The 22563-nt window shown below is 48.5% G+C and overlaps 1 protein-coding gene across 19 annotated transcripts in view; it reads right to left on the bottom strand.

The window, feature by feature from the left end:
• Nucleotides 1-5500: 5500 nt before the first annotated feature.
• AKAP13 (A-kinase anchoring protein 13) overlaps nt 5501-22563 on the bottom strand; it is a 216912-nt gene continuing 199849 nt past the window's right edge. For 13 of the 19 annotated variants that reach the window (XM_068696269.1, XM_068696267.1, XM_068696273.1 and 10 more), the window contains 12 exons: nt 21666-21742; nt 20141-20322; nt 19968-20050; nt 19428-19607; nt 18624-18782; nt 17372-17440; nt 16404-16474; nt 15833-15877; nt 14636-14686; nt 13802-14251; nt 11793-12105; nt 5501-10957 (listed from right to left, as the gene is read on the bottom strand). In XM_068696269.1, coding sequence (XP_068552370.1) covers nt 10908-10957; nt 11793-12105; nt 13802-14251; nt 14636-14686; nt 15833-15877; nt 16404-16474; nt 17372-17440; nt 18624-18782; nt 19428-19607; nt 19968-20050; nt 20141-20322; nt 21666-21742 — 1730 coding nt within the window. In that variant the 3' untranslated portion in view covers nt 5501-10907. The remainder of the gene's footprint in view (nt 10958-11792; nt 12106-13801; nt 14252-14635; nt 14687-15832; nt 15878-16403; nt 16475-17371; nt 17441-18623; nt 18783-19427; nt 19608-19967; nt 20051-20140; nt 20323-21665; nt 21743-22563) is intronic. The other 6 variants (XM_068696274.1, XM_068696278.1, XM_068696280.1 and 3 more) reach the window with 3 other exon arrangements.

The raw sequence follows: 22563 nt of genomic DNA, 5'->3' as shown, positions 1-22563 counted from the left end.
TTTGTGCCTTTTTCACAGGAGTCCTCTCTTCATTCCTAAGCGAGTTGGAGTTCGGTCTAATAACAGGGCCGAGGAGTAATAACAGGCTTGGGTGGTTCACAGCCAGCCTCCTGCAGCCGGCCTGGCCCTAATTACTGTTGCGTCAGAGCTTGGGAAACTGAGGCACGATGCGGAGTGTCTCACCCCAGCTGGCAGGGCTGGGAATGAAGCATCCCCTGTGACAGGAGGAGACCCCACAGGCCTCGCAGGCCTCGCAGGCCTCGCAGCGCCTGCCAAGGAGGCCGAGAGGGCCTGCCCCAGGCCCTGCCATGCTCCTGCACAGCAAGCAGCCATTTTTAAGGAAGAAGAGAAAAATTTCCACTTTTGGGTTCCTTATTTGTCTTCTCGTTGCTGCTGCAGCTCCCGAGAAGGGGCCCTGCTGGCAGGTGGGATGGGATTCCCAGCCGTGCCCCAAATCGCAGAGGGCCGGGGCTGGATTCAGCCCCATGCAGGAGGATCTCCCCCACAGCTCCAGCTTTTCTCCAGAGGGATGTGAGAGATTTGGGGTCGCTGCTGAGCACCTACCAGCACATTTCGGCACCAGACAAAGCAGGACGATCCTGCCCTGTTGTGTTTGCCTGCTGGTACTAGCAGGGGATGCAGGGATGGGGTCGCAAAGCACCCCATGGGCATTATGCACAGAGGCTCAAAGGGGTTTGGAGCCTGAGTTTTGTGGTTGTAGAAGAGGCCAGGAAGGTGTCCCCGTGTCCCTGGAGCAGGCTGGGGAGCAGACGTGAGCTGAGCAGAGCTGAGCACGAGGCCCCATAGCGAAAGCTCATTAAGGAGCCCTTTGAGAAACCAGTTCAGGGCCCAGAAATTACTGCTGGATGAGCAGGAGGATGAAAAACAGGGAGAGAGGGAGTGTGTGAATAAAATCCCTTTCAGTGCTGTTGATTCAGGTTTCACACAGGACCCTGGGACTTTAAATACCGGCTCGGAGGCTCTGCGACAGGCTGGCTTTGATACGAGCCATGCAAAGGCGTGAGCTTTTGTGTTTATTCTGGAGCCTGCCCGAAAGACAATTCAAAAGCAATCACCAGCTGCTGTGACAGCAGCAACCTGTTGCTAAGGAATTAACTGCGATGCAAAATACAAAGCTTCCTCAGTTAGCAGCTACAGAGTGAGGGGAGTGGGAGATGGAGGGAGCGGAGCAGACCTGCGGCCAGCTCTGGTCAGGATTTTAACCAGGAGGGACAAGGGAAGAAATGTAGATTTTATTTATTTATTTATTTATTTTATTTTTGAGAGGTTTTTTGGCTTCTCAACATGTCAAGGTCAGCTTGGTTTGGGAGTACATGGGGGAAAGCCTTGTAGGGTGGCTTTGTGGAGCTGTGAGCTCCCAGGCACCATGGCATTGCCAGCCCTCACTGCTGAGAGTCAGGAGCTCAGACGCACCCCAGGACCCTGCCCTTGCTCAGCATCCTTTCAGCCCCACTCTTCCCCAGTCTGGAGCTGGGACTTGGCTCCCGAAGCACTTACGAGGAGAGCTGAGGGAAAGGCTGGGAGCTGCTCAGGCAGCTCATGGGTCCGGACCCCTCCCAGGCCCCTGACCCATGTCTCAGACCTCTGTCCCCAGGCACCGACCACGCTGGGCCTCTCCAGAGGCAAAAGGCCGAGGCTCCTCTCCTGTATTTAAATGAAACTGAAAGAGCCTTGTTGGGTTTTAAATATGCATTTTCCCAGCTTGACCCCAGCTGCCCTTGAAATAATACCATTGTGCAACGAAGCCCTGCGGGGAATTCTCAGCCGAGCTCATTCGCCCTTTTTCACTGGAGTCAATTAAAAGCAGAGTAGCTGGTGATTTAATACGTCCGGTGTCTGAGACGGCCCCGCATCCATAGAGAGGCTGGCTCTGGCCATCCCAGGAAATGCAGATGTTTCCAAGGGCAGGAGGAACCATTCCCACCACCTCCCCGCAACCAAACGGGGATTTTCAGCTGGGCCGAATCCCTCTCGCTCCGGTGCAGAGCATGAGACCTGCAGCGGGACTCCTGGTGTGAGGGAATAACGGAGGCTGAGCTCGTTTTTTTCTTCCTCCCTTACAATCTCCCTTTGCTTTCCGTTTCACCACCTCCTTATTTAATGTCATCGAGAGTTGCGCAGAGCCATCAGTGGTGCTCGCAGCAGTGTGACCTACTTTATCGTTCCTCGCTGACTTCCTCGCTGAAATGGGGAGCTCAGAGCCCACCCAAACCATTCAGCATTTCTCAGCTGAATAACAAATCCAATTACATAGAAGAAAGCCCGGCTTTCACGCTGTCAGTGCCCGGACATCTCACTTCCCTCTCCCTGGTGCTCGCTGCACCTCTGATGGCTGCATCCCACACAAGGACCCCTCTGTACGCCTGCGGCCCCCTCTTCCAGTGCTGATGGGGTATGGGTTGAAGAGGGTGGACCCTGGCTATCTGATGTGTCCTTACACTCCTGACATCCCCTGGGGAGCTCAGAAATCACATCATGTGTGGTTTCGAAGTGCTGGCTGTTTTGGGAAGCGCTCCAGGGCCGTGTGGGCACAGCACAGTTTGTGCTCTTTAGAAAACTGATGGCACTTTTTTGTCCTGAGCATGGTTTAGGAAGCCACAGCGAAGTGCTGACATCCAGTCCCCACGCAGCACCTGCCCCAATTGCCCTCTTCTGGGTCACCATCTGCAGGCATCACAGACATAGACAGACAGGGGGACGCTTCCCAAGCCAGCCCCCTCCACTGTTCCCCATGGGGCCGGTGCCCTCCTGGGCTCCTTGAGGTTTCCCACAGGGCTCTGCTAATGACTCACTGCTCCTGCTTGGCTCTAATTACACTTCTGCCTAATTACTTTTGCCAGTTTGGCTGGAAAGATGCAGCTGGTGGGAATCGGCTCTTTGGAGAAAGGGGGGAAACAAAGAGCATCTGGAGACGCTGAGCCCTGGGAGACGCCAGGCTGCAGCGGGAGGTCGGGGGATTGGGAAGTGCTGGCCGGAATACATCTGTGCTAGGCACGGCCATGGGAGTGCACAGGGATTTAAACGGGGCCCCTCCTGTGGCTCAGCTCGGCCCCGCTGGGGAGCAGGAAGCCTGGCATCATCCCTGCTGGGGACCGTGGGGATGGCCTCTAACCAAAAGCGATGGTTGCTGCTTCTCTATAGCATCAATGAGCAAGTTATTGACCCAAAACAGGAGCCCCAGAGTGCAGGAAGAAGGTTCCCAGTCCAGCATGGGAACATCACGGTGAGGAGATGGGTGAGACAGAACCAGGCAAGGGGCCCTTCCCTGCTGCAAAAATCAAAGCCCCTGCCATGGCAGAAATAAGAAAATGATCTGACAGAATCACACTTATTTATGCTCCTTTTAATCCACATACTCCTGTGTTCATTACACAGTCACATCCAGCACAGGGATGGGCACTGGCACCCGTGGTCAGCAAGGCTTCATCCATGCTCAGCTCTCAGCAGCTGTATCGCACCTGTGCTGTGTTATTTAACCTTGCCTGTGTAGATTAAACATTAAAAAGGTCAAGGTGACATCTCTTGTATCAGTAGCTAGTGTCAAATATTATCCTCCTCTTAATTTAAACTTGTTCCAGCCCTAAACAAGTCAACACGTTGCAGCGTTTAACCTCCCTCTAATTCACAAACCCAGGTGCCTTCAATGGAAAAGCCAGCTCATCCCTTCACCATTCACCTTGCAGCTGATCACAAGGCAGTTCACTCCCTGAATTAATTAGGGCTTTGCCTTCCCTTCTCTTAATAAAGCCTCTGTGAATGACAAGCCTGTCTGCAAGCCCCAGCCCAGCTCACACCTGTGTCCTCCCGTTCTCACCGTGGAGCCAGCACCAGGACTGAACTCAGCAAGGGCAGCAAAGGGGAAAAGGTGGAAAATGCAAAACAAAGAGGTGGCAGTAAGCCATATTTCTGTCCCATGGCTAGCAAAGCACCTTTTGAAGCCTACCAAAGTGTAAGGAGCCCTTCCAGGGGGAAGCACCAGTGGAAATGCAGCCGTGTCCAGATGACCCATGACGTGGCCATGCAGGGATCTGGTAGGCTTTGCTCCACCCTTGAGCACTGTGGGGCTGGGCAAGCCCATGGGAACTGCGATGCTCAGACACACATCTCTGCTGCTTTGGGATCATCTGAAATAGGTGACCCACGTGGCTTGGGGAGAACATCAGTCCCATCACCTTGGCCATACTGTAATGGCTCAGAGCATGGCCAGGGAGTGAAATTGTGGACAGGGAATCAAATTGCCACACTCAGGTGGCCAGGAGAGGTGGGAGGCTCCATCCCCTGCTCTGCAGAGGCAGTTTGCCTCCTTCTGTGAGCGATGCCCGTGGTACTGCAGCAGCCTGGTACATCAGCGCTGCTGCATTTACTGCAGGGCTTGGGCTAACGCCTTCCCTAGGAAGGGCCCGTGCCCCCGCAGCACCCCATGCTCCCCAGAGGCAGCTTCTGGGGGCAAGCCATACATGGAGCAGAGGGGACCCACAGGAGAAAGCTCTCTTTAAACCCTGTCATTGCGGTGAAAGCTTTTATTTGCTTTGGTAAATGGGTGAGCGGGGATGAATGGGAACGCAAATAAAATGCGGACCGGTGAACAGCCGCGGAGATACAGGAGCCCTTTCATCGCCCGCCCCACGCCCAGGGAGCTGCCTGTCCCCAGCGGGTGCTTCGTGACAGCGGGCACGCTCGGGGTCACTGACACGGTGCAGGATTTAAAATCAGTACGTGACACTGATGGGAGGTGGAGGGAAAAATATGTGCTGCACACTGCTGGGAAATGGGGCACTGCGGGGGTGCTGGGGTTTGTTACCTCCTGGTAAGAAACAGCCCAGCACCACCCAGAGAGCTCATACCAAAGCCCTGAAGGCTTTGCTCCGTGTGTCTGATCTCCTCAAGCATCCCCTTTCCTGCTGCAGCATTGCTGCTGGGCCTCCTCCGCCAGGGGAAGGGGAAATATCTGAAGCACAGCGCACCAGTCCCTCCTCCTCTCCCCGCCTCCACCCCCTCGGTGAGATGGAGCATCTCCAGTTCTCAGTCGGATGAGATAAAAGCTCCTGGAACCTGAGCTGTCCAGGTTTCGGCTAGGACACGTAGCAATTTCAGGGGGTCACAGGAACTGCGAGCTGTCAGATAGCGCAGGCAGCCACCAGACTGCCATTTATCTCGGTGCGTGGAGCCTGCTTTGGAGCTGAAGTGGCTGAGATAATGGCTGTTCCACTTCCTCCTCTTGTAAAAAGGATGAAAAGCCCTCTGTGGGGGAGAAAACCAGGAGCTGAATGTCATCATGGCCACGTGCCCTTCAGCCAAATGTAAATCTTCCAAGAGAAGGAAAGAAAGTTAAAGAGTGCAACGGGTGCCGGCTGGAACCCCGGTGATAAAAGCAACGCAAACATTTGATTGCAGGCAGGGTGACATCTATTCCCTCACCTCGATGCAACAAAGTCAACAGCAGAAATACCAAAGGTGTGGAAATAAATCGGGCAGAAAATTCGGACTTAAAATCAAATTTATTTAGAGGAAAAATGACTTTACAAGAGGTTGATGCTGATAACTAAAAAGGAAGATAAATAAAAGCTTGTTACAAACCCTAATGGTTTCTGGCAAGTTACAGAAAAACTGAAGAATTTTACAGTCAATAACCTGCTCACTTTTTACATAATTACAAATTAACATACAGCAATTAGGTTTTACCCTCTTTTTAAAAAAATCTTTTTTTTTTTCAACTTTTTTTTTCCAACTTTTTTTATGGGTTCAACATGAAAATGCAAAGCATTATTTATTTGTTGTTTTCTTTCTTTTTTTTTTTTTTTAAGAAACAAACCAAAGGCAGAGGTATATCAGGTTATTATAATACACCTCCTCACTGGGAATTACTCAAGTGCATTCCGTATTAGTACAAAATAAACACCAGGCTAAACTTTAACCATAGGCGAACTGAACTGGACATAAAGAGTTTTCTGAGTCAGTGTTTACTATCAATAAAGAAAATAGTAAAATACTTCAGAGCATGGAAATGATCGATACCTATAGACAGCTTAAATACATACAAAGCTCATAGCTGTATGCAAAGCAGTGGATGTCATCCTGTCCCCCCCTCCCCCCAAGCGATGGAAGCGGAATATATTTGGGCAAAGCATCAGTGTCAGTGAAATGCACGTGGAAAGAAAGGGCACCGAGCCCTCAAAATGCAGGTGGGAAGGGAGCCAGCGTTATGCTTCCCATGACTCGAGAGCAAGAGGTGTATGAGATTTGGCCAGTTCAGCTTGCCTACCTTTAAAACTTAGCTGCGTCAACAGATCAAGAATGGATCGTGGCTGATTGCTGCCCCTTCTGACAAACGAAGCAAGAGTCAGGAGCAGTAGGGGAAGTTTTCTTTTTTAATATTATTTTAAAGGGTGCCTTAAATTATGTTAAATTCCCAAACCTGGCCAGCAGGCAGAAAAATTTCCAGAGTTCTGGTTAACAAGGAATGTTTCGTGGGATTTAAGCAGATACCCTCTCTTGTGCCCCCCGCCCAGTCCTCCCTTGGTCCGTGCTACAGACAGCCTACATCGATCGCTTCCTTGGCATTTGGCACCTGATGAACCTCTTCTGACCTGGTGACATTTGGAAGGACTGGATTTGGGTGTTTGAGCAACAGCTCTGAGATACCCTAATGCAGCAAGGAAGGCGCAAGGAGGATTGGGCTCTACGGGTGCTCTCGCCTTTGTATGAATCCGCTCCAGCTAATGGCATCGCTGTGCTTTCAGCACTGGGCAAACTCCAGGAGTGAAGAGAAGGAAGGTGGTGGTGGTGGGGTGGGCTCTCCCAGGGGGCTACCTGGGCCACCAGAAGCCAATTGCTCTGGTCCTGCCCCTGCCTGCTCTCCTAAATGCCCTGATGGGAGGTGGGAGGGTCTGGGGGGCTTCATGAGTAATTCACTGCTGGGTTCTCCCCGTGGGGAAAGGGCTCATCCTGCCTGCAGTGGGACTGGAGTCGTGTTCATGCCCACTTTGTTCTAAAACTAATACAAAATTCCTCCCCTGCCAGGGTAACGCCAAGCCAGCCCACGAACTTTCCTACTTGCAGCTCGGACTTCTCAGGGGATGCGGAGTGGTACCAATTACACAGCTGATTGTCTCCACGTAACCAAAATGAAAAGTGACTTGACCAGTTCCATTTAAAGTGCTTTAAGGCATCACACTGACGGAAAGTTACATGCTGAGATGATCACGTCGCTTAAAGGAAGCTAAGGCCAACCCCATCCAGCTGCACCGAGGCTCACACCCTTTGCTGCAGCTGCTCCCTAACCGCCGGGGTCCCCTGGCACCCCCAGCTCATACTGACCACTTTTGTACTTCATCTGAGATGTCCTGGAACCTGTTCTTGTCCTGGGAAACCCGAGAGGAATTACAGGGTTTGGGTTCTCTGAGTGGGATCAAGGGACCAGCTCTGGGAACGAGACACGAGGCTGGGCTGAGGAAATTACATGCTTTCAATGACTGCAGGATGGATGCCAAGTGTGGAACCGAAGCAAAAGCAGTTGTAAGGCCAGGAAAAGGAAAGGCTTTGGTGTTGCAAAACTGGGACCACGGTGTAGCAGACAACCTTAGGCAACCTGCAGGGATCAGAGTGGGAATCTGACTTGGGAAACCTATGCCAAGCCTTTCCAAATAAAACCTGAGAGGGAAGAGAGAGAAGGCTAAGGAGATAAAAACAAGCCCTCACCTCCTAAAGGTGAAAGAAGGAGGAAGCAGTGTGGGAGGCTTCATTCCAAAGGCTTCATTCCAAAACCAGTGAATCATACAGCAATGTACATCCTCGAGGGACAAAGGTCTGCCCACCAGAATTTAAGACACAAGCAGCTTTCATATGCAATATTTTTCATCAGTATGCCCTGATTGAAGCCTGTGGTTTCTAAGACAAGGGACCATGGGGACCTAAGGAGATCACGTAGCAAATATTATTTTCACTCAGGGCACTGGATGCTCGTTTTGGTTTGCACAGGTCAGAAGAGACGGTCAGAGCAGGCAGAGACTTGGCCCCACGTGTCCCTTTTCATGCTCTTCTCAGAGCCCAGGGATGTTTCCCTACACTGTGACTTCAGGATGTGCTGGGGAAAGGACAGGGGGAAGAAAAGAAAAGCTCCTAGTGGCAAAGGCTATAACAGATGCCAAGGAATGTTCAGAAATACCAGGGACCTGATCTCTGTTTATACAACAGAGGATGAGCCATGCACTGGGTTGGTTTCCAAAAATTTCAGCTTGGCACATGCATTTGCACAGAGGTACAAATAGCAGGACAGAAGTCATCTGGTTACACGGGTGCTCTTCTTGTAGAGAAGAAACCACCACAAGACCAGCACACTCCTCCTTCCTGGTCAAGAAGAGCTGCCTGGATCTGCCTGGACATCGACCGGAGCCTCGCATCACTGCAGGAGGCTGTGCTTCGCTCTCCCTTTGCCTCCGAGAAGCAAACCTATGGAAAATATTTAGACAAGGAAACTAACTGATAGGAGGAGTCCTGTCTGAAGTCACCGCTTCTCTTTCCAGACTTTTCTGGCCCGAAGATGTTCTGCCTTAAAGAAAGCTCTCAGTTGAAATTGGGTAACTCTGGACATGGCATAGGCTGCTAAGCAGCGCTGCCCAAACCCTGTTTTTATAGGAACCAGGGAGATACGGGGTTTACCAATCTCTTGGTAAGAAAATAAAAATAATAATAAAACAAACAAAAAAAAAAACAACCCACCAACCAAACAAAACAAAAAAGGGAAGAAAAAAAACAAGACTGCTCTCCCCAAACAAAAGCAAAATTAAAAAAAATAAAAAATAAAAAATAAAACCAAGTAAACTTCTTTTTTAAAAAAGAACTCTTTCAAATAAACAGAAAGATAAATATTTTTGCAAGCCCTGCTTGCAAGTAAGAACAAGCACCAAATAACATTAAAAAAGCAAAACAAAAATAAATCAATAAATCTCAACCCTTTTTCCTTTCTTCCTTTTTTTTTTTTTTCTTTCTTTCTTGTCTTTTTCATCTTAATAGTTTAGAGAGCTTCAAAAGCAAGCAGGCAGCTTGGGATTCCTGCACTGACCAAGACAGACCAGTCTAAGCATCCACCTCATCATCAACACTGCTGATACTCATTAGCACTGAACTCTGAAAATTGCTGCGTGTTACTAGCTTGTGAGAAGCTAAAGAGCAAATTGAAATCAAACAATAGTGCAACTAAAGAATTATTCTTTTTCTTTAAAGAAAAACTAGTAGGAAAGGAAATGCACTTGACAGCTTCGAACTCTGAGCAAACCCTTGGATTATTTTGAAGTTGATAAAGTCTAATAACCATTTACAAATCCACCAGGCCAATTCCCCTGAGAGGGTTTGGAAGAACAATAATTTGGGAAAAAAAAATAAAATAAATTGGCTTGCTGCATTTCTCTTCCCCCGCTGGATACATCCCTGTAGTCCCCAGCTGTATAAACATCTCGCAGTCGGCACCGAGAGCCATCCTTGAACCTTCCCCTTCTGCTGATGGTGACACAGACATGGACTCGTCCACCACAGACCACACAGCAACGGAAACGGACCTGGCAAAGGCACTCTGGGCCTTTGGACCCTTCACACAATGTTTTTGTTCACAAGAATATATTTTTCTCCCCAGAAATAGTTAATAAGTGCATGGCATCGTACAGGAATAGGAACTAAGAGCTGCCTCTTCGGAGCTCACTCTGCTCACAGCACTCAGCCCCCTGACCTGTGACATCTCACTGAAGTGCTCCGAAATTGTTGTTGTTCTGCCTTAGAAACAAGCTGGAGAAGCTGACAAAATCCAGAGAAACATAAGCCTCGTGGTAATGTAAAGAGCAGGGGAAGAAAAATACAAACAACAGAACAAAGGTCCCTAAAAGCAGACTTCCAGCCATCTCTCCAGTCATCAGGCTTGTAATGAAGGGATGTCAAATGCAACTGGAGAAATATATCCCAGCAAAACAAATACATCTTTATGTAGGAGATGGGAAACAGCGAGCCGTAGCTCAGAGACTGCTAAAAAAAAGTTGCTTAGAGTTGTTCCCACTTGACCACCATCTGCTCTGGCTTCCCGGGGTTGCCTTACAAGCCTCCCAAATTTCTCTTTTCTGCCTTGTTTTAAATACACCCAAAGAGGTTCTGCTTGATTTTGGAAACAGTGTGACATGTAACTCCTCTGCCCCACAGAAAGCTTTTGGAAAAACCTCCAATTTTATTTGTTTCTTGAATTTTCATTTTGCACGCTGTAACTGCTCCCTGGTGTGCGGTACCTTTCCGAAACCCCACAGTCCGTTCCATGGGCACAAGAGGGGCGTGCGAGCCCATGGTGTTACAGCTGGAGCAGTAAGGGCGAGATATTTAATATCTGCACGCTCCCTGAAAGTCGTCATCTGTCCCCATGGGCCGAGCTTAGCTTGGCTGAACAGACTGTGAGCACATCCCAGTGGATACACAGATCCAGAGATGGATATGTACAGTATCTCTAGATATGCCAGTGTGTACGCACCATTTGTGAAGTCCCAATCTTTTGCTAAATGCTTGGTTTTGGTTACTTTCCCCAGAAAAGGGGAATTTGAAGGCACAGACCCCTTAAGGCTATGTTCTCCCATCCTTCAGCAGTGTGAACAGACAGAAACCATCCAGCCCAATCCATCGGAAGCGAGGTTTGCACAGGGAGATGGTACCACTTGCCATGCGGTCGGCCTCTGCAACGTGAGTTCATGCAAAACTGAGGAGAGAGGCCCCTTCCGACCACATAAAAACTTTCATAACCTGTTTTATTTAAAACCTCCAGATGCTTGTCGGATGCAGGCACGAGCAGCGTGCTGTGGAGTAGGCAGGGAGATGTCCACTGTACCAAAGCTGAGAGTGACCAATGGTGCCATCCACGCTCAGCAGAAGATCTCCTCGCCCTCTGGAGGTGCTTCTGATGAGTGAGAATCTGTGGGGAAAAAAAAAAAACAACAGGTGGGATTCACTAAGGGAATACAGCAGTATGGCAGGCAGAGCAGGACTTCAGACACGGGGAAGCCCTGCTCTCTGCCCAATCCACTAGGGACCTTGGAAGATGTCCAGTTCCCAAGGAACTATCATGAAATTAGAGCCTGGAATTGTTAAATGTTCCCAGGCACAAGTTGGAAAACTTGTGTGAGTTAACATGGATCAGCTGGCCATCTCAGAGTGTGAGATCAAGCTGCATGTGGGCAAGAGGTTTCAGGTGCAGAACTGAGTCCTAAGGGGACTGCCAGGGGAAAAAACAAACAAACAAACAAACAACTGTGTTTTCAGCTCAAGAGACATGGTAGACCAGCTCAGGGGAAGGGAGAGCCCACGAGAATGTTTGTAGGTATTGCTTACAAACTATAATAGAGCTAGAACTGTCAGCAATGCTGGAGAGGCTGCAACATCGAAGACCATTCCAGCAGCAGCTTCTGAAAGCACATGCACTGAAGCAGGACATTCTCTTCCTTGAAGCAGAGCAAGCTGAAAAGTACAGGGAAAATCCAGTTTGTGGAAGCTGCTCAGAACAAGACAGGGAAGCGAAGGAAAAGGGAGCCAAGCATGTCCCTCTAACAACCCCAGGGGCTGCAGAGCAGGCAGAAAAGCCCATAGAGAAGATCGCTTTAAGCTGAGAATTGACTCATCACATCTCATCTTCTCCATCCCTCACTGTTACCATCTCCACTTAGGTGAGATGGCTTCCAGAAGTTCTCTGGCAGGAGGGAAATGCCCCCTCAGTGACCCTGAAAACACATCTGTGACCTCCTGGCACTCACCAGATTGTTGGGAGCGATGTCCTCTGCCCTTTTTCTTCTTATCCTTTTTCTCCTTTGGTTTGGATAAACTGAAGAGCCGGGTAGGCATCTGGGGCTGTTCCTCAGCTGCCTTGTTAGTCTGGTTTGTTGTGCTAAGCAAATGGAAAGTGCTTTTCTCTTTGTGTGTCCTTGAAAGACTGTTCCTTTTGGGGGAGACAGACAGTTCTGCATCAAAGTGCCCCTGTTTAGGAAGGGAAGGGCTCTTTTGCTTGGAGAAGTCTTCAATGCTGGACTGGGAGGAGACTCTTGCAAGTTTCTCATGTGTATTTGACACCTAGAAAAGAAAAGAGATGAATTTCACTGGGGTAGGAAAGAAGCTAGTGGAGAGTCCAGATAGGAGAGGTATTTCTGAAAACACAGCTTGGTCTTGTGAACATCCAGCCCATTCACCACCTCAAAAGCAAAGCCCATCCTGGCAAAGCCATCAGAGAAGAAGCCCTTTCTGCTCAAGACGAAGAAACGACGCATACAGAGAGTAACGCTCCAGTATCTTTTGCTCCTACATGTACTATGCTATGTGTCAACAAGCCAAGGGCAAACATTCTCTAAGATCTCCCCACCAAGACTCACCCGGCGTTGTTCGCGCACACAGATGGTGGCAGGAGGCCAAGGGGGAGCGTGCCTCTCCGGGCAGGGAACGCCAGCGCGCAGCACCGGCGAGGCATGTGGCGAAGGAAGCCTTCCCAAGCAAAAGATGAAAGCAAAACATTTTCCTGATTTTTTTCCAACGCCTGTCTCAGGGTATAATTGAGCCCTCGCATTCAAAGGGAAGATCAAAAACAGCAGCTCCACAAAGCCTCACCAAACCCTCTATTAATAGCTCTGAACTGTCAGCGAGGTGCCCGCCTTGAGAAGGTGCTTCCTTCCCTTGATCTGCCAGGCCTCAGTTATTTTACCTCTCGGCCTTTCCCATCGCATCAGTGCCCCCAGCACGCCTCCGTATCCCTGATGCTGCAGCAGCCTCGCCGCGTGCTCGGGGAGCTTCTGGCCTGATCTGGGTGGGGTGGGAGGGAGCAGGCACTCCCCCGGTGATTTGCTTTTCAGAGCTCACTGCTGAGCTCCGCAATTAGTCCATTCAGGCACCCAAAATCATTTCCATTCCGCAATCCAGCGTTTACAAACTAATTTCGCTACAGCTCTAAGCAAATTGCATTCAAAATTAGTGAGTTATAAACAAACAAACGATCAGCAGCAGGCTCAAGGTTCAAATGCAGCCTGTGTTTTGCAAACTGATGTGTGCTTTCCTCTGTCAGATTGCTGCACGATAATAAAGAGCAAACCTCGTGCTAAAAAATGCACAGTACAGAAGAGGATTCGTGCCTGAGCTTTTCTTTTTCGTGTTGGGCAGTCAGATACCAGACGCCTCTCGGCACCAGAGCAAGTGACCTTTGCTTGCTGGGTCATGTCCAGACTGCAAATGCCTGGTCTTTTTAGGACAGGGCCAATGTCCATCTCTCTGCTAGATACCTGGGACACTTTTGGACTGACATAAGCACAGGAACTGCAAACAACAAGGCCTTGCCGTGCAGTTACCACTCCTCCACAGGGCCATGCGAGTGGCTTCCGAGGCAGCCGCAGGGTGCAGGTGAGCAGCAAGGCGTGGGCTGTTTCTGAGAACGAACTCTCACCTGCCTCAACGCTGCACAAAGCCAAACCCACGGGGGACGAATGTGAAAGGCTACACCTTGGATGTCCCAGTGCGTCTTCCCCATGCGCCAGTCACCTCCCTGCAGCCGTCTGCCAACCAGAGGCATCGGGATATGGGCAGAGCTCGGCGGCAATGTGTTGGCAAAACACAGCCCTGCCCATCGTGTGCAAGGAAAGAGCCAGTTTTAAACGTCAGGCCCCACGTATCCAGGTCTGGGTTTGAGCCAGGTTATTGCTGCTGCAGGGCAGGCAGCCCGGCAGCCGGCAGGGAGCTCCCTGCAGAGCGCAGCTCCCCCAGGAGCCTGCCTGTTGGCAGCATTTACCTGGTTGTGGTCTGTCTCCAACCACGTTTGAGGTAATCGCTCCATGTCTCTCTTGAGCTGCGCCTTGTCCCTCTCCAGCTGCTTCTGGGCCGTACGAAGCCTCTCCAGGTCGAGCTGGTAGGCGGCTTTCTTCACCTGCAGCTCCTCCCGCTCCCGCTCGAGGTCCTGCCACCCTCTCTGGACCTGCTCCTCCCGCTGGGCCAGCTGGGCCTCCTGCTCTGTCAGCTGGTTCTCCCGTGCTTCCCACTCCTTCTCTTTCCTCCGCCTCTCCTCCTGGTGCTGCGCCTGCTGCTTCTTCAGGTTGGCGAACTCCTGGCGCTGCTTCTCCAGGTTGCGCTGCTTCTCCTGCTCCAGCAGCGAGGTCGGGCGGAAGAAGCTTCGGGTTAGGGCCCTCTCGCTCAGGGCCAGCTTCTGGTCCTCGATGTAGGTGTCTTGCTGCAGGACAACACCCTAGGAAGGAAGGAGGGAGACATGACTGCAGTGCCCTTTCCACACTGAGCAGCTCACGACGCTGCTGAATCGTGTCTTCATCCACCGCATTCACTGCTCAGCACTGCCAATGGGCTGCTGGAGGATGCTGCGGTGGCAGCTTTGCTGGTCGAGGTCTAAACCTCCCCCGGCAGCTTCCCAAATTCGGGGGAGCACCGGTTTGCCAGGCAGCAGCTAATTCCTACTGCTGCGCCAGGAGGCTGAACACAAAGGTAGTTGGCCACACGTGGATATGAAAGGAGAAGGGGACGGAGAGACAGGGGTGCAGCGCAAGTCGCTGTTACTGCCTGGTGGGATGCAGCTTGGGCACATGGCATGCAGAAGCGGGATGAGAGGCCAGCCTACCTGCAAAGCACTGAGCAGCTTATGGAGGCTGGTAATGCTTTGGAGAACCTGCTGCAAGAAAACAGAAGCGTTGCTATTAGACCCATTTGGTGCCAGGGCATGAGTAAAGCACCCTCCTCTTCCACTGTGACCCCCTGGTGAGCCTGAGAAGCTGCACGGCCATCCCTCTACACTCTTGCTTTTCTCACTCTTCACCTGCAACAACTGTATCATCCCCTGGTACACATCCTGGCCACAAATGTACCCCCTTGGGCACCTCTCAGAGGAGCCTGGCATTGAAGTCCTCAGTGGCCTAGCCATCAGCCCAGCACACGGTCACTGAACAACCCAGCTATGGGGAGGGAACGTGCAGAAACACTGCACAGCCCTCATGGGATCTCCTGGCTTGTCTCTGTGAACCACTTCCCACAGCATTAACAGAGGAACTGGGATGAAACCTGGAAGTTTTGCTTTGAAATTTCAAGGAAATAACTTCCAGGAGCGGACAAAGAAAAAATCTTAAAATGAATGCATGCTTTTTGCCCTCTTCCACCCCAGCTGACCTGTACAAGCCCCCCTGTCAATAGACAAGGAAACTGTGCTACGCAGCAGACACACAGATAAACGTGAATACATCGTGCATCACCACAGAGCCAAGAGCAAGCCACCCTGGAGTGATGCCCTATTCCAAAATGTATTTTCAGGCCAGCTAAAATATTCTCTGAGTCTCATATATCCACCAATTACTTTTAAAATGAAAAAAACACAGCAGTGTTTGCAATAGTGGTGTGCTAGCCAGTGCTAAGAGAACAGCTTCTCATTCTGCCTTTAATGCTAATTGGGAGTTATGAATGTGTATCAAAGGGAGAATAGAAATCTAATTGCCCCAATTCACTGCACCTGCAACATAAAATTAAACTGCCTCTGTCTGCAGATGCACAATAAATACAGTCCTGCGCATCCTAGTGGTAATTAACCCTTGATGCCTATAATCAGCACATACCATCCTGCTGGCAAGCAGATGACAATCAGCAAATTCCCTGTCTGAACATCCAAGGTTAAACAAATAAATGACACAGTGGGTTCTGCTTAATGTATTTAAACGTCTACACGCGCTTCAGCTAAATAATGTATTTTCTTCTGCATTATCACCTATTGAGACAAATTCACTTGTCACTTAAATGAAGGAAGCAGATGAGCAACTGAATCAATTCTTACCTCGTTATTCCTTTTCAGCATGAACATCAGATTAGCATTTCCACCCTATGAAAAGATCACACAGACTTAATATGAGGACAAATGAGAAATCACAGCAAATGTGTTCTGAAGCTGAACTAATGACAGACACATTAAACACCCCCCACTCCCCACCTCCATGTTTCATTCTGGGACGATTCATATATGTTTTTTAGGCAAGTTAAAATTGTATCAAATCAAATGTTAATTAGGTATCATTTTGGAGTTACACGATGAATCAATCCACAGCAAGAATAGGTGCAAGGTTATATCTGACCTTGTCATTTCAATAATGATGCATAATTAAACACATGCTTTAGCTGATCTGCAGACAGATGGTAGATAACCTCTGCCACAAAGGAATACTACAGATCTGAAATGGTTTTCAAGTCAGGATTTTAGCTACAGTGAAGCGTTTTTGACTCCATACATACAATTTTATTTTAACTTATTAGGATACATCTAGTTGCCAAGAAATTCAGGCATTTTTCAAGTCTTGAATTGTCACTCTCTTGAACTCAGAGTGGTAGCAGACAGATAAATCAAGTGATACCTTCTTTAAAATGCTGTCTGACTCTGTTCTCCGAAGGTCCTGAGCATCGTCACCTTCATCCTTCACTCCACCTAAAGGAAGAAGCCAGCATTGAAACTGGTTATTCAGCATTTTAGGCCACAGCTGAACTTGCTCGTGTCTGAGAAATTTAATACAGGGAACTGAGATGTTTCACAACAGGGGCCAGAGAGCTCTTCACACTTTAACTAAATGCATTTGCTCCCTCCATATACAGAATCTGTCGGCTCCACCAGAAAAGGGGGGATCTGAATTCAGAGGAGGATTGACTTTGGTTTCAAACAATGTGCTGATGACACACCTTTAGCTTGTGCTCTGTCTAGCCCCCAGACTGTTTTCTACTCCAAAAGAACATTAGCTGAGAAGTTATGAGGCAGAATAAGAGCAGATGGAGAAAAATAACAATACAATCTCAGGGTATATTATTGCAGATACAGTTTCAATGCCTCTCTGTCCAAAGGCAATTTACAGCTGGGTTAGACTGCTGTGCAATACTGGTGTGTAATTTTATGCTAACAATTTTTCCACTGCCTTGGTTATCAGAAACCTTTATCTTCAAAGGGACACTGGACTTCTCTTTCTGGCTTCTCCCTGCATGGCTCACATCAGTGTTCCCAAGCAGGACTGAACTGACTTGTTGAGCCAAGCAAGATGCAGCCCTCCACCTTCTGTGCCCAAGAACACTTTCTTTCTGCTCGCAGCATGTGAAGAAGTCACAAAGCTCTTTGGTCCGCCAGCTCTTGCCAAGACCACATTTCCCTCTGCCAGCTGAGATGCAGTCCATGGGGAAATTCCCTGCTTGCTTCTCTTCTAATGACACAGGACTTGACTTACACCTGGATTTGCAGCAGCATGAAGGACACAGTACCTATTGCAAGGGCCCTCTCCCCCCGCCACCCTCCAGGCAGGCTTTGCTATGAAAGGCTGACCCTCACATCCTCCTAACAGACCTTCTCTCCTGCGCCACGTCCTGGGACCTTCCACCTCTCTGCAGGAGGACACACCTCCCTTCTGCTTTGCTGGAGGGGAGAACGAAGGGGAGTCTGGTTATAAGCCTTGCCCAAGGTTGCACAGGTTGTGAACAGAAGAACTGGAGATGAAAGCCAGGTTTCATGCCTCCTGGCCCACAGCTGAACAAACACACCCTGCTTTCTTTTCCCCAAATCTCCCAAGAACCTATAACTATTGAGTTATAATCTCATTCAACAGGGGTTATTTCTAGAAAAACAACAACAATGACAAACACCAAAAAACAACAAAAACAGGGTGCAAGGGGGAGTGCTGGGCAGCGAACAGCCTGAGGTTGTCCCATTCATCACTGCGACAGAGCGAGGCACAGCCCTAACCAACCCTCTCCAGCCCTCAGTGTGAATGTATTTGTCATTATGATGACAAGGCCCGTTGAGAGCTTTGCAGCTTTCCAATAGCTGGGAAAATCTCCACATACTTCTCATGTCTGACTGTCTGGAGCTAACACTGCTCCTTTAATGCAGGCGGTCAGACGGGGTCCAGCGATCCCAGTGCTGAGACAGACACTAGCACAGCAAAACTGGCTGTATTGGGAGTGTGAGAGAGACCACAGAGAAAGGAATTTGAGGACAGGGAAGTTTCTGATGACTAGGGCAAAGAAAGCGAGCATTGGGAAGCAGCCAACTATGCAGCTGAAATAAATATTCACTAATTAGCTTGGGAGAGACTTAATTGCAGGAATAACACATGCAGTTGTATGTGGAACACAAATGCATGGAGAACGCAGCCAGAAGAGAAGGTGCTGGATTCAGCAATATTCTCGTCCATTTGCAAATGCAGCAGCACGAGGAGGCTCCTGCTGGAAGATAACTGAAGAATGAAGAACAGAGCTGCGGACACTTCAGTAAGAAGATCATGAAGAAACTAATCTAACAAGAAAAATGCTTTCATGTGGCATAGAAATGCAGAAGGAAGAATGATTTAAAAAAACATGGAGAGAGAGAAACAAAGAGTTCAGATGTTTAATCCTCATATAGCTGTGGGGTCTCAACAACTACCATTCTACCTGTACCTATGCTTTTTTCTTAATCCGATATTTAATTTATCTATTGGTATTGCAGAAGAGCAGGGAAATCCAAATTCACCAGCTGCTGAAGTCCTTCAGAAGCAAGAGAACTTGATGACATTAAATATCATTAGCAAATGGTGCTGTAGGCACATGTAACTACTCACACTTGGAGGCGTTCATCTGATGACTGTCAAATCCTCCAAAAGTTTCTGCCCTTCTAGGAAGAGAGATGGGGCCAACTCCTTCTTGGTCAATGGTGGTGCTGACCTGCTGCCCAAGCGCACAGCCCAAGCTCCTGTTTACCAGGTCTTGTAGCAGTTCAACTGAGAGGATAAAAAGCAGAAATATCTCTGTTAAAGACCACTTCAGGCTTCTGAGCTATTTTCATCCCTACCTTCACATGCTTTTGTATACTAAGAACTCATGTTTCTACGACAATGACATGAACAGTACGTGCCCCCCCTGCAAAAACTCACTCTGACAACAGCATTTAGTAATTTTTACCCTTTCCAAAAATCACACTGAAAAGTTGCTCAAGTTTTCATGTAACCTTGCCAACACTCTGGCTTGTTCCTTGCAGGTACTGAAAATGCCTGCTGGAATCTGAGTCCCCTTCAATCCTTGCTGAGCCTGAAGCACAACAAAATACAGTATGGTCCGCTTTTCACACAAGAATGAAATCCGGGGCTGCCCCGATCCCAGCTCAGATTCAATGCAGGGTTGTTCACTGTGCTAAGACTTCTTTTCTGCCTTCTTTCAACAGCCACCAATACCTGCTTCTTTTCCTGATCCTCATTACCTGTCCCTGACACAATACTGTAAGCAGCAATATCTCCTGATCTACGTTATTATTCTTTCACTGGGAATAAGAAGGTTTCCTCTGCAAAAATGGTGTTTGAGAATTGATGTATTCACTGAAGGCAGGCGTACTGGTTACCGTAACTAATGTGTTACACTGACTCGCTCACCTTCATTTATTGCAGTTTTCATAATGGCCTCGCCTTTTGGTGCCTCTTCAGTGTTGGCTCTGAAGAGCAGTCTGGAGCCTGGCATGTCCTCTTGAGCAGAGGTGTCTGCCATGTCCCTGAAGATCTTGGTCTTTTCCTCCAGCAAGACGAGGATCTGCTTATCCTTCTGATGAAGTTGTTCTGTGGGGGTGAACAGAAAACGGAGATGAAGACAGAAAATAAAAGCTTCAGCAAGGAAGCAGAGTGATTCCTGAGATATTGGCCCCATCTAGTGGAACCTGATGACACAACTGTGCCATGGCTCGATCTTGCACAGCAACAGCACCCATCAGGCTCAGAAAATTCTAATGCAAACAAGGTGAGGTGTAAACAGGGATTGCAACTATTTGCTGGATTCAGGGTCCTCATCGTTCTCGAAGTCATAGCTCAACCATGCATATGAAAAAGAGTCACAAAATCTGACATGACAACTGATGTAATTTTTTTCAGAACAATTTTCAAGCTCTCCCCTTCTGTCCCAGGCAGTTTCCAGGTTCCTACCTTTCAGTGCCCTGACTCTCGTGTCTGACACTTTCTTTTCAAACTCAGATTCACAAGGGACTCCTTCATCTTCATCCTTATCCCTGGATGGGAGAGAGACACATACATCTCAATAAGTACCAGGACACGACTACTTGTATCACCCGCCTTTCCAGAGCAGCTTGGTAGCTTACATTGTGTATATTGTGTCTTGAATGATCTCTTTCCACCCGTTACGCTCTTCTTTGGAGCTGGCATGCACTTCCACCATTTCAGGATCTTTTACACCCATGCTGATCAGGAACAAACCCTTCTCTTCGTGAGCCACTTCTCGTACAATCAGCTTCTTCAGAGAGATCACAGTGGATTTCTGGTCCTTCAGATGGAAAGAAATGGGTGAGGAGGGCAAAAAGTTAGATATGAACTAACATTCAGAAGGTCCCATTACCAATACAGCTGCCTCTCTCAGGTTGTAAACATTATTTGAAGCTAATGGCTAATTAAAAATTATAGCATTTTGACAGGGTCACACAACAGGGAAAGGCTTGTTTTCCTCCATTATTCCTCCAGAAAAAGCAATTTCGCCTTGTTCTATTTCAACAGGGAAGTAATTTAAAATTGAATTTGTGGTTTTGCAAACTCTACCATATTTTGCTCTATCTCCAGCAGACCTTTGATCTCATCTCCTCCTGCCCACACTCTCTACTCTGTCATTAATATCACAGCTCCGTAAACTTAGTGAAGCTTGCTAGCAGCTGCTTCACACACCTTATCATCACAATCTTTCCGTAGGACGGAATAACACCTTATTTTCAAACCCCACAAAACCCCTCCTGTTCTTAGAAGCTCATAGTTGACTCCTGCGATGGACCAGACCTGTACATAAAAGGATGTTTATTGTATGCTATGGTTGGTCTCTGTGTAATCAGCCTGCCTAGGTTAAAATGTCCCTTTGCTTCTGGGTCACCACCACGAGTGAGCACCTCTGTGCATTTTACAGGATGCTACACTCAGGTGATTTGGTATCAGCCCTCTCTATGTAGGGCCCTGCATTTGTGCAGCTCATTGATGGAACTAGAATAACAGATTATCAGCTTTCAAAATGTTCAAAGGGTAAAAAGGACACAACATTTACCTAGTCTAAACCACGTCTGCAAGGTACAGCCAAAATAGACCCAATGAGGTACCAGACTTTCTCTGGCAGGTCAGTGTGTCTAGTCTTTAGGAGGCTTGCCTTCAAAAGTGAGTGGTTTTCGTTTCTTGAATTACAAATATGTTCTTCTGACAAAGCTTATTTGTAAGCTTTACTACTGAATTTACTGCAGTGGTATTCCCTGCCCTCCACAGCGGTTCATAATATATTAGGACATCAGCTTCTGCTAAGATTTGTTTTTACAATGTTTATGTTATCCCCTTACTTCTCCTTCCCCCCAGATCACTGCTTCAGTTTGCTCAGACTGAAAATGAGTACGTGTATCGAGTGGCAGGCAGATTTTCAAGGCCAATTATCAGCAATGCCAAGGCACTGCAGAAATCAACGTGAGTGGGGGAAGTGGGGAAAAAAGACATGCTTTCCAATCACAAAGAAAGGAGCCTGCTCAACAGTTATAAGCAGGAAAACAAGGCTGTTTAGCAGGCAACGCCTGGCTTTACTGAGTAACACATATCAAGGGTCTCTCTCACAGGAAAGCAAGGGAGAAGAAAAGGTTGAAGCCTTACCAGTGAGGCAAAGACATATTTCTGGTCCTTCTCCTGCAGGAATATGAGCATGTCAGAGAGGAGAACAGCCTGGACTTCTGCAGAAGGAAAAGAATACCAATATAAGCATGCGACACACTCCTAAACAGATTTATTTTTTAATAACACCAGTGCTGTGGCCGCTGGGGAGCGTGAGGGCTGGTTTTGGGTCAGCCTGCAGTGCTGCTCGATCTGCTGGTTGGCAGGCACTGCTCCTGGACTGGCCGTGCTGCTGTGCAACGCCGAGCTGCCCTAGGAAACATGCAGGGCCTTCACCTCGGTGGGAGGGCTCCTCTCCAGCCACAAGCTTCCTAACAGGTAGGACACGGTGTAACAGCAAAAGCGAGTGACGTTTACTGAGTAGAAGCGCTGTTTTCTCGAACAATCAATATTTTAGCCCTTGAGCAAAGTATCTGCACAGGAAGATTGGGGTTTTATGGTTCTCTTGATGAGTAGTTTGGGGAGTGTAAATTATCATGCAACAACAACATTTGTCAGCTGCAGTTTCTTTCCCAGGAAATACTGACTTCAGGAGCCACCACTAATTCTGCTCGCAGACAAATACAAGCCTTGCTGACTCCAAGGGGAGCCAACATAGCCCTGCATGAGATGCAGGACCTGGCTTTCTTTCATGGGAAAAGGAAGCGTAATATCAAGCAAAGTGAGGATCTTAAATCAGAATACAGGCTTTTCCCAGAGTACGCATACAGCCTTCCAAGTCTCCTAATGACATATCATGAAGTTGCACTGTAACTACCAAGCATTAGGCCCCACCCATACCCCTCAGCACAAAGAGTTTTTGTGTAATGTACTTGGGAAATCTTGTGACAGACAGGAAGCAAACCAAAAAGTGAAGTCATCCCATGGGTTCTTCCCTTCC

This window comes from Anas acuta, chromosome 12 (assembly GCF_963932015.1).
Source record: "Anas acuta chromosome 12, bAnaAcu1.1, whole genome shotgun sequence".
NCBI classification, from domain to species: domain Eukaryota; kingdom Metazoa; phylum Chordata; class Aves; order Anseriformes; family Anatidae; genus Anas; species Anas acuta.
Note: the sequence above shows the minus strand (reverse complement) of the source record. Positions and strands in the feature narration are given on the sequence as shown.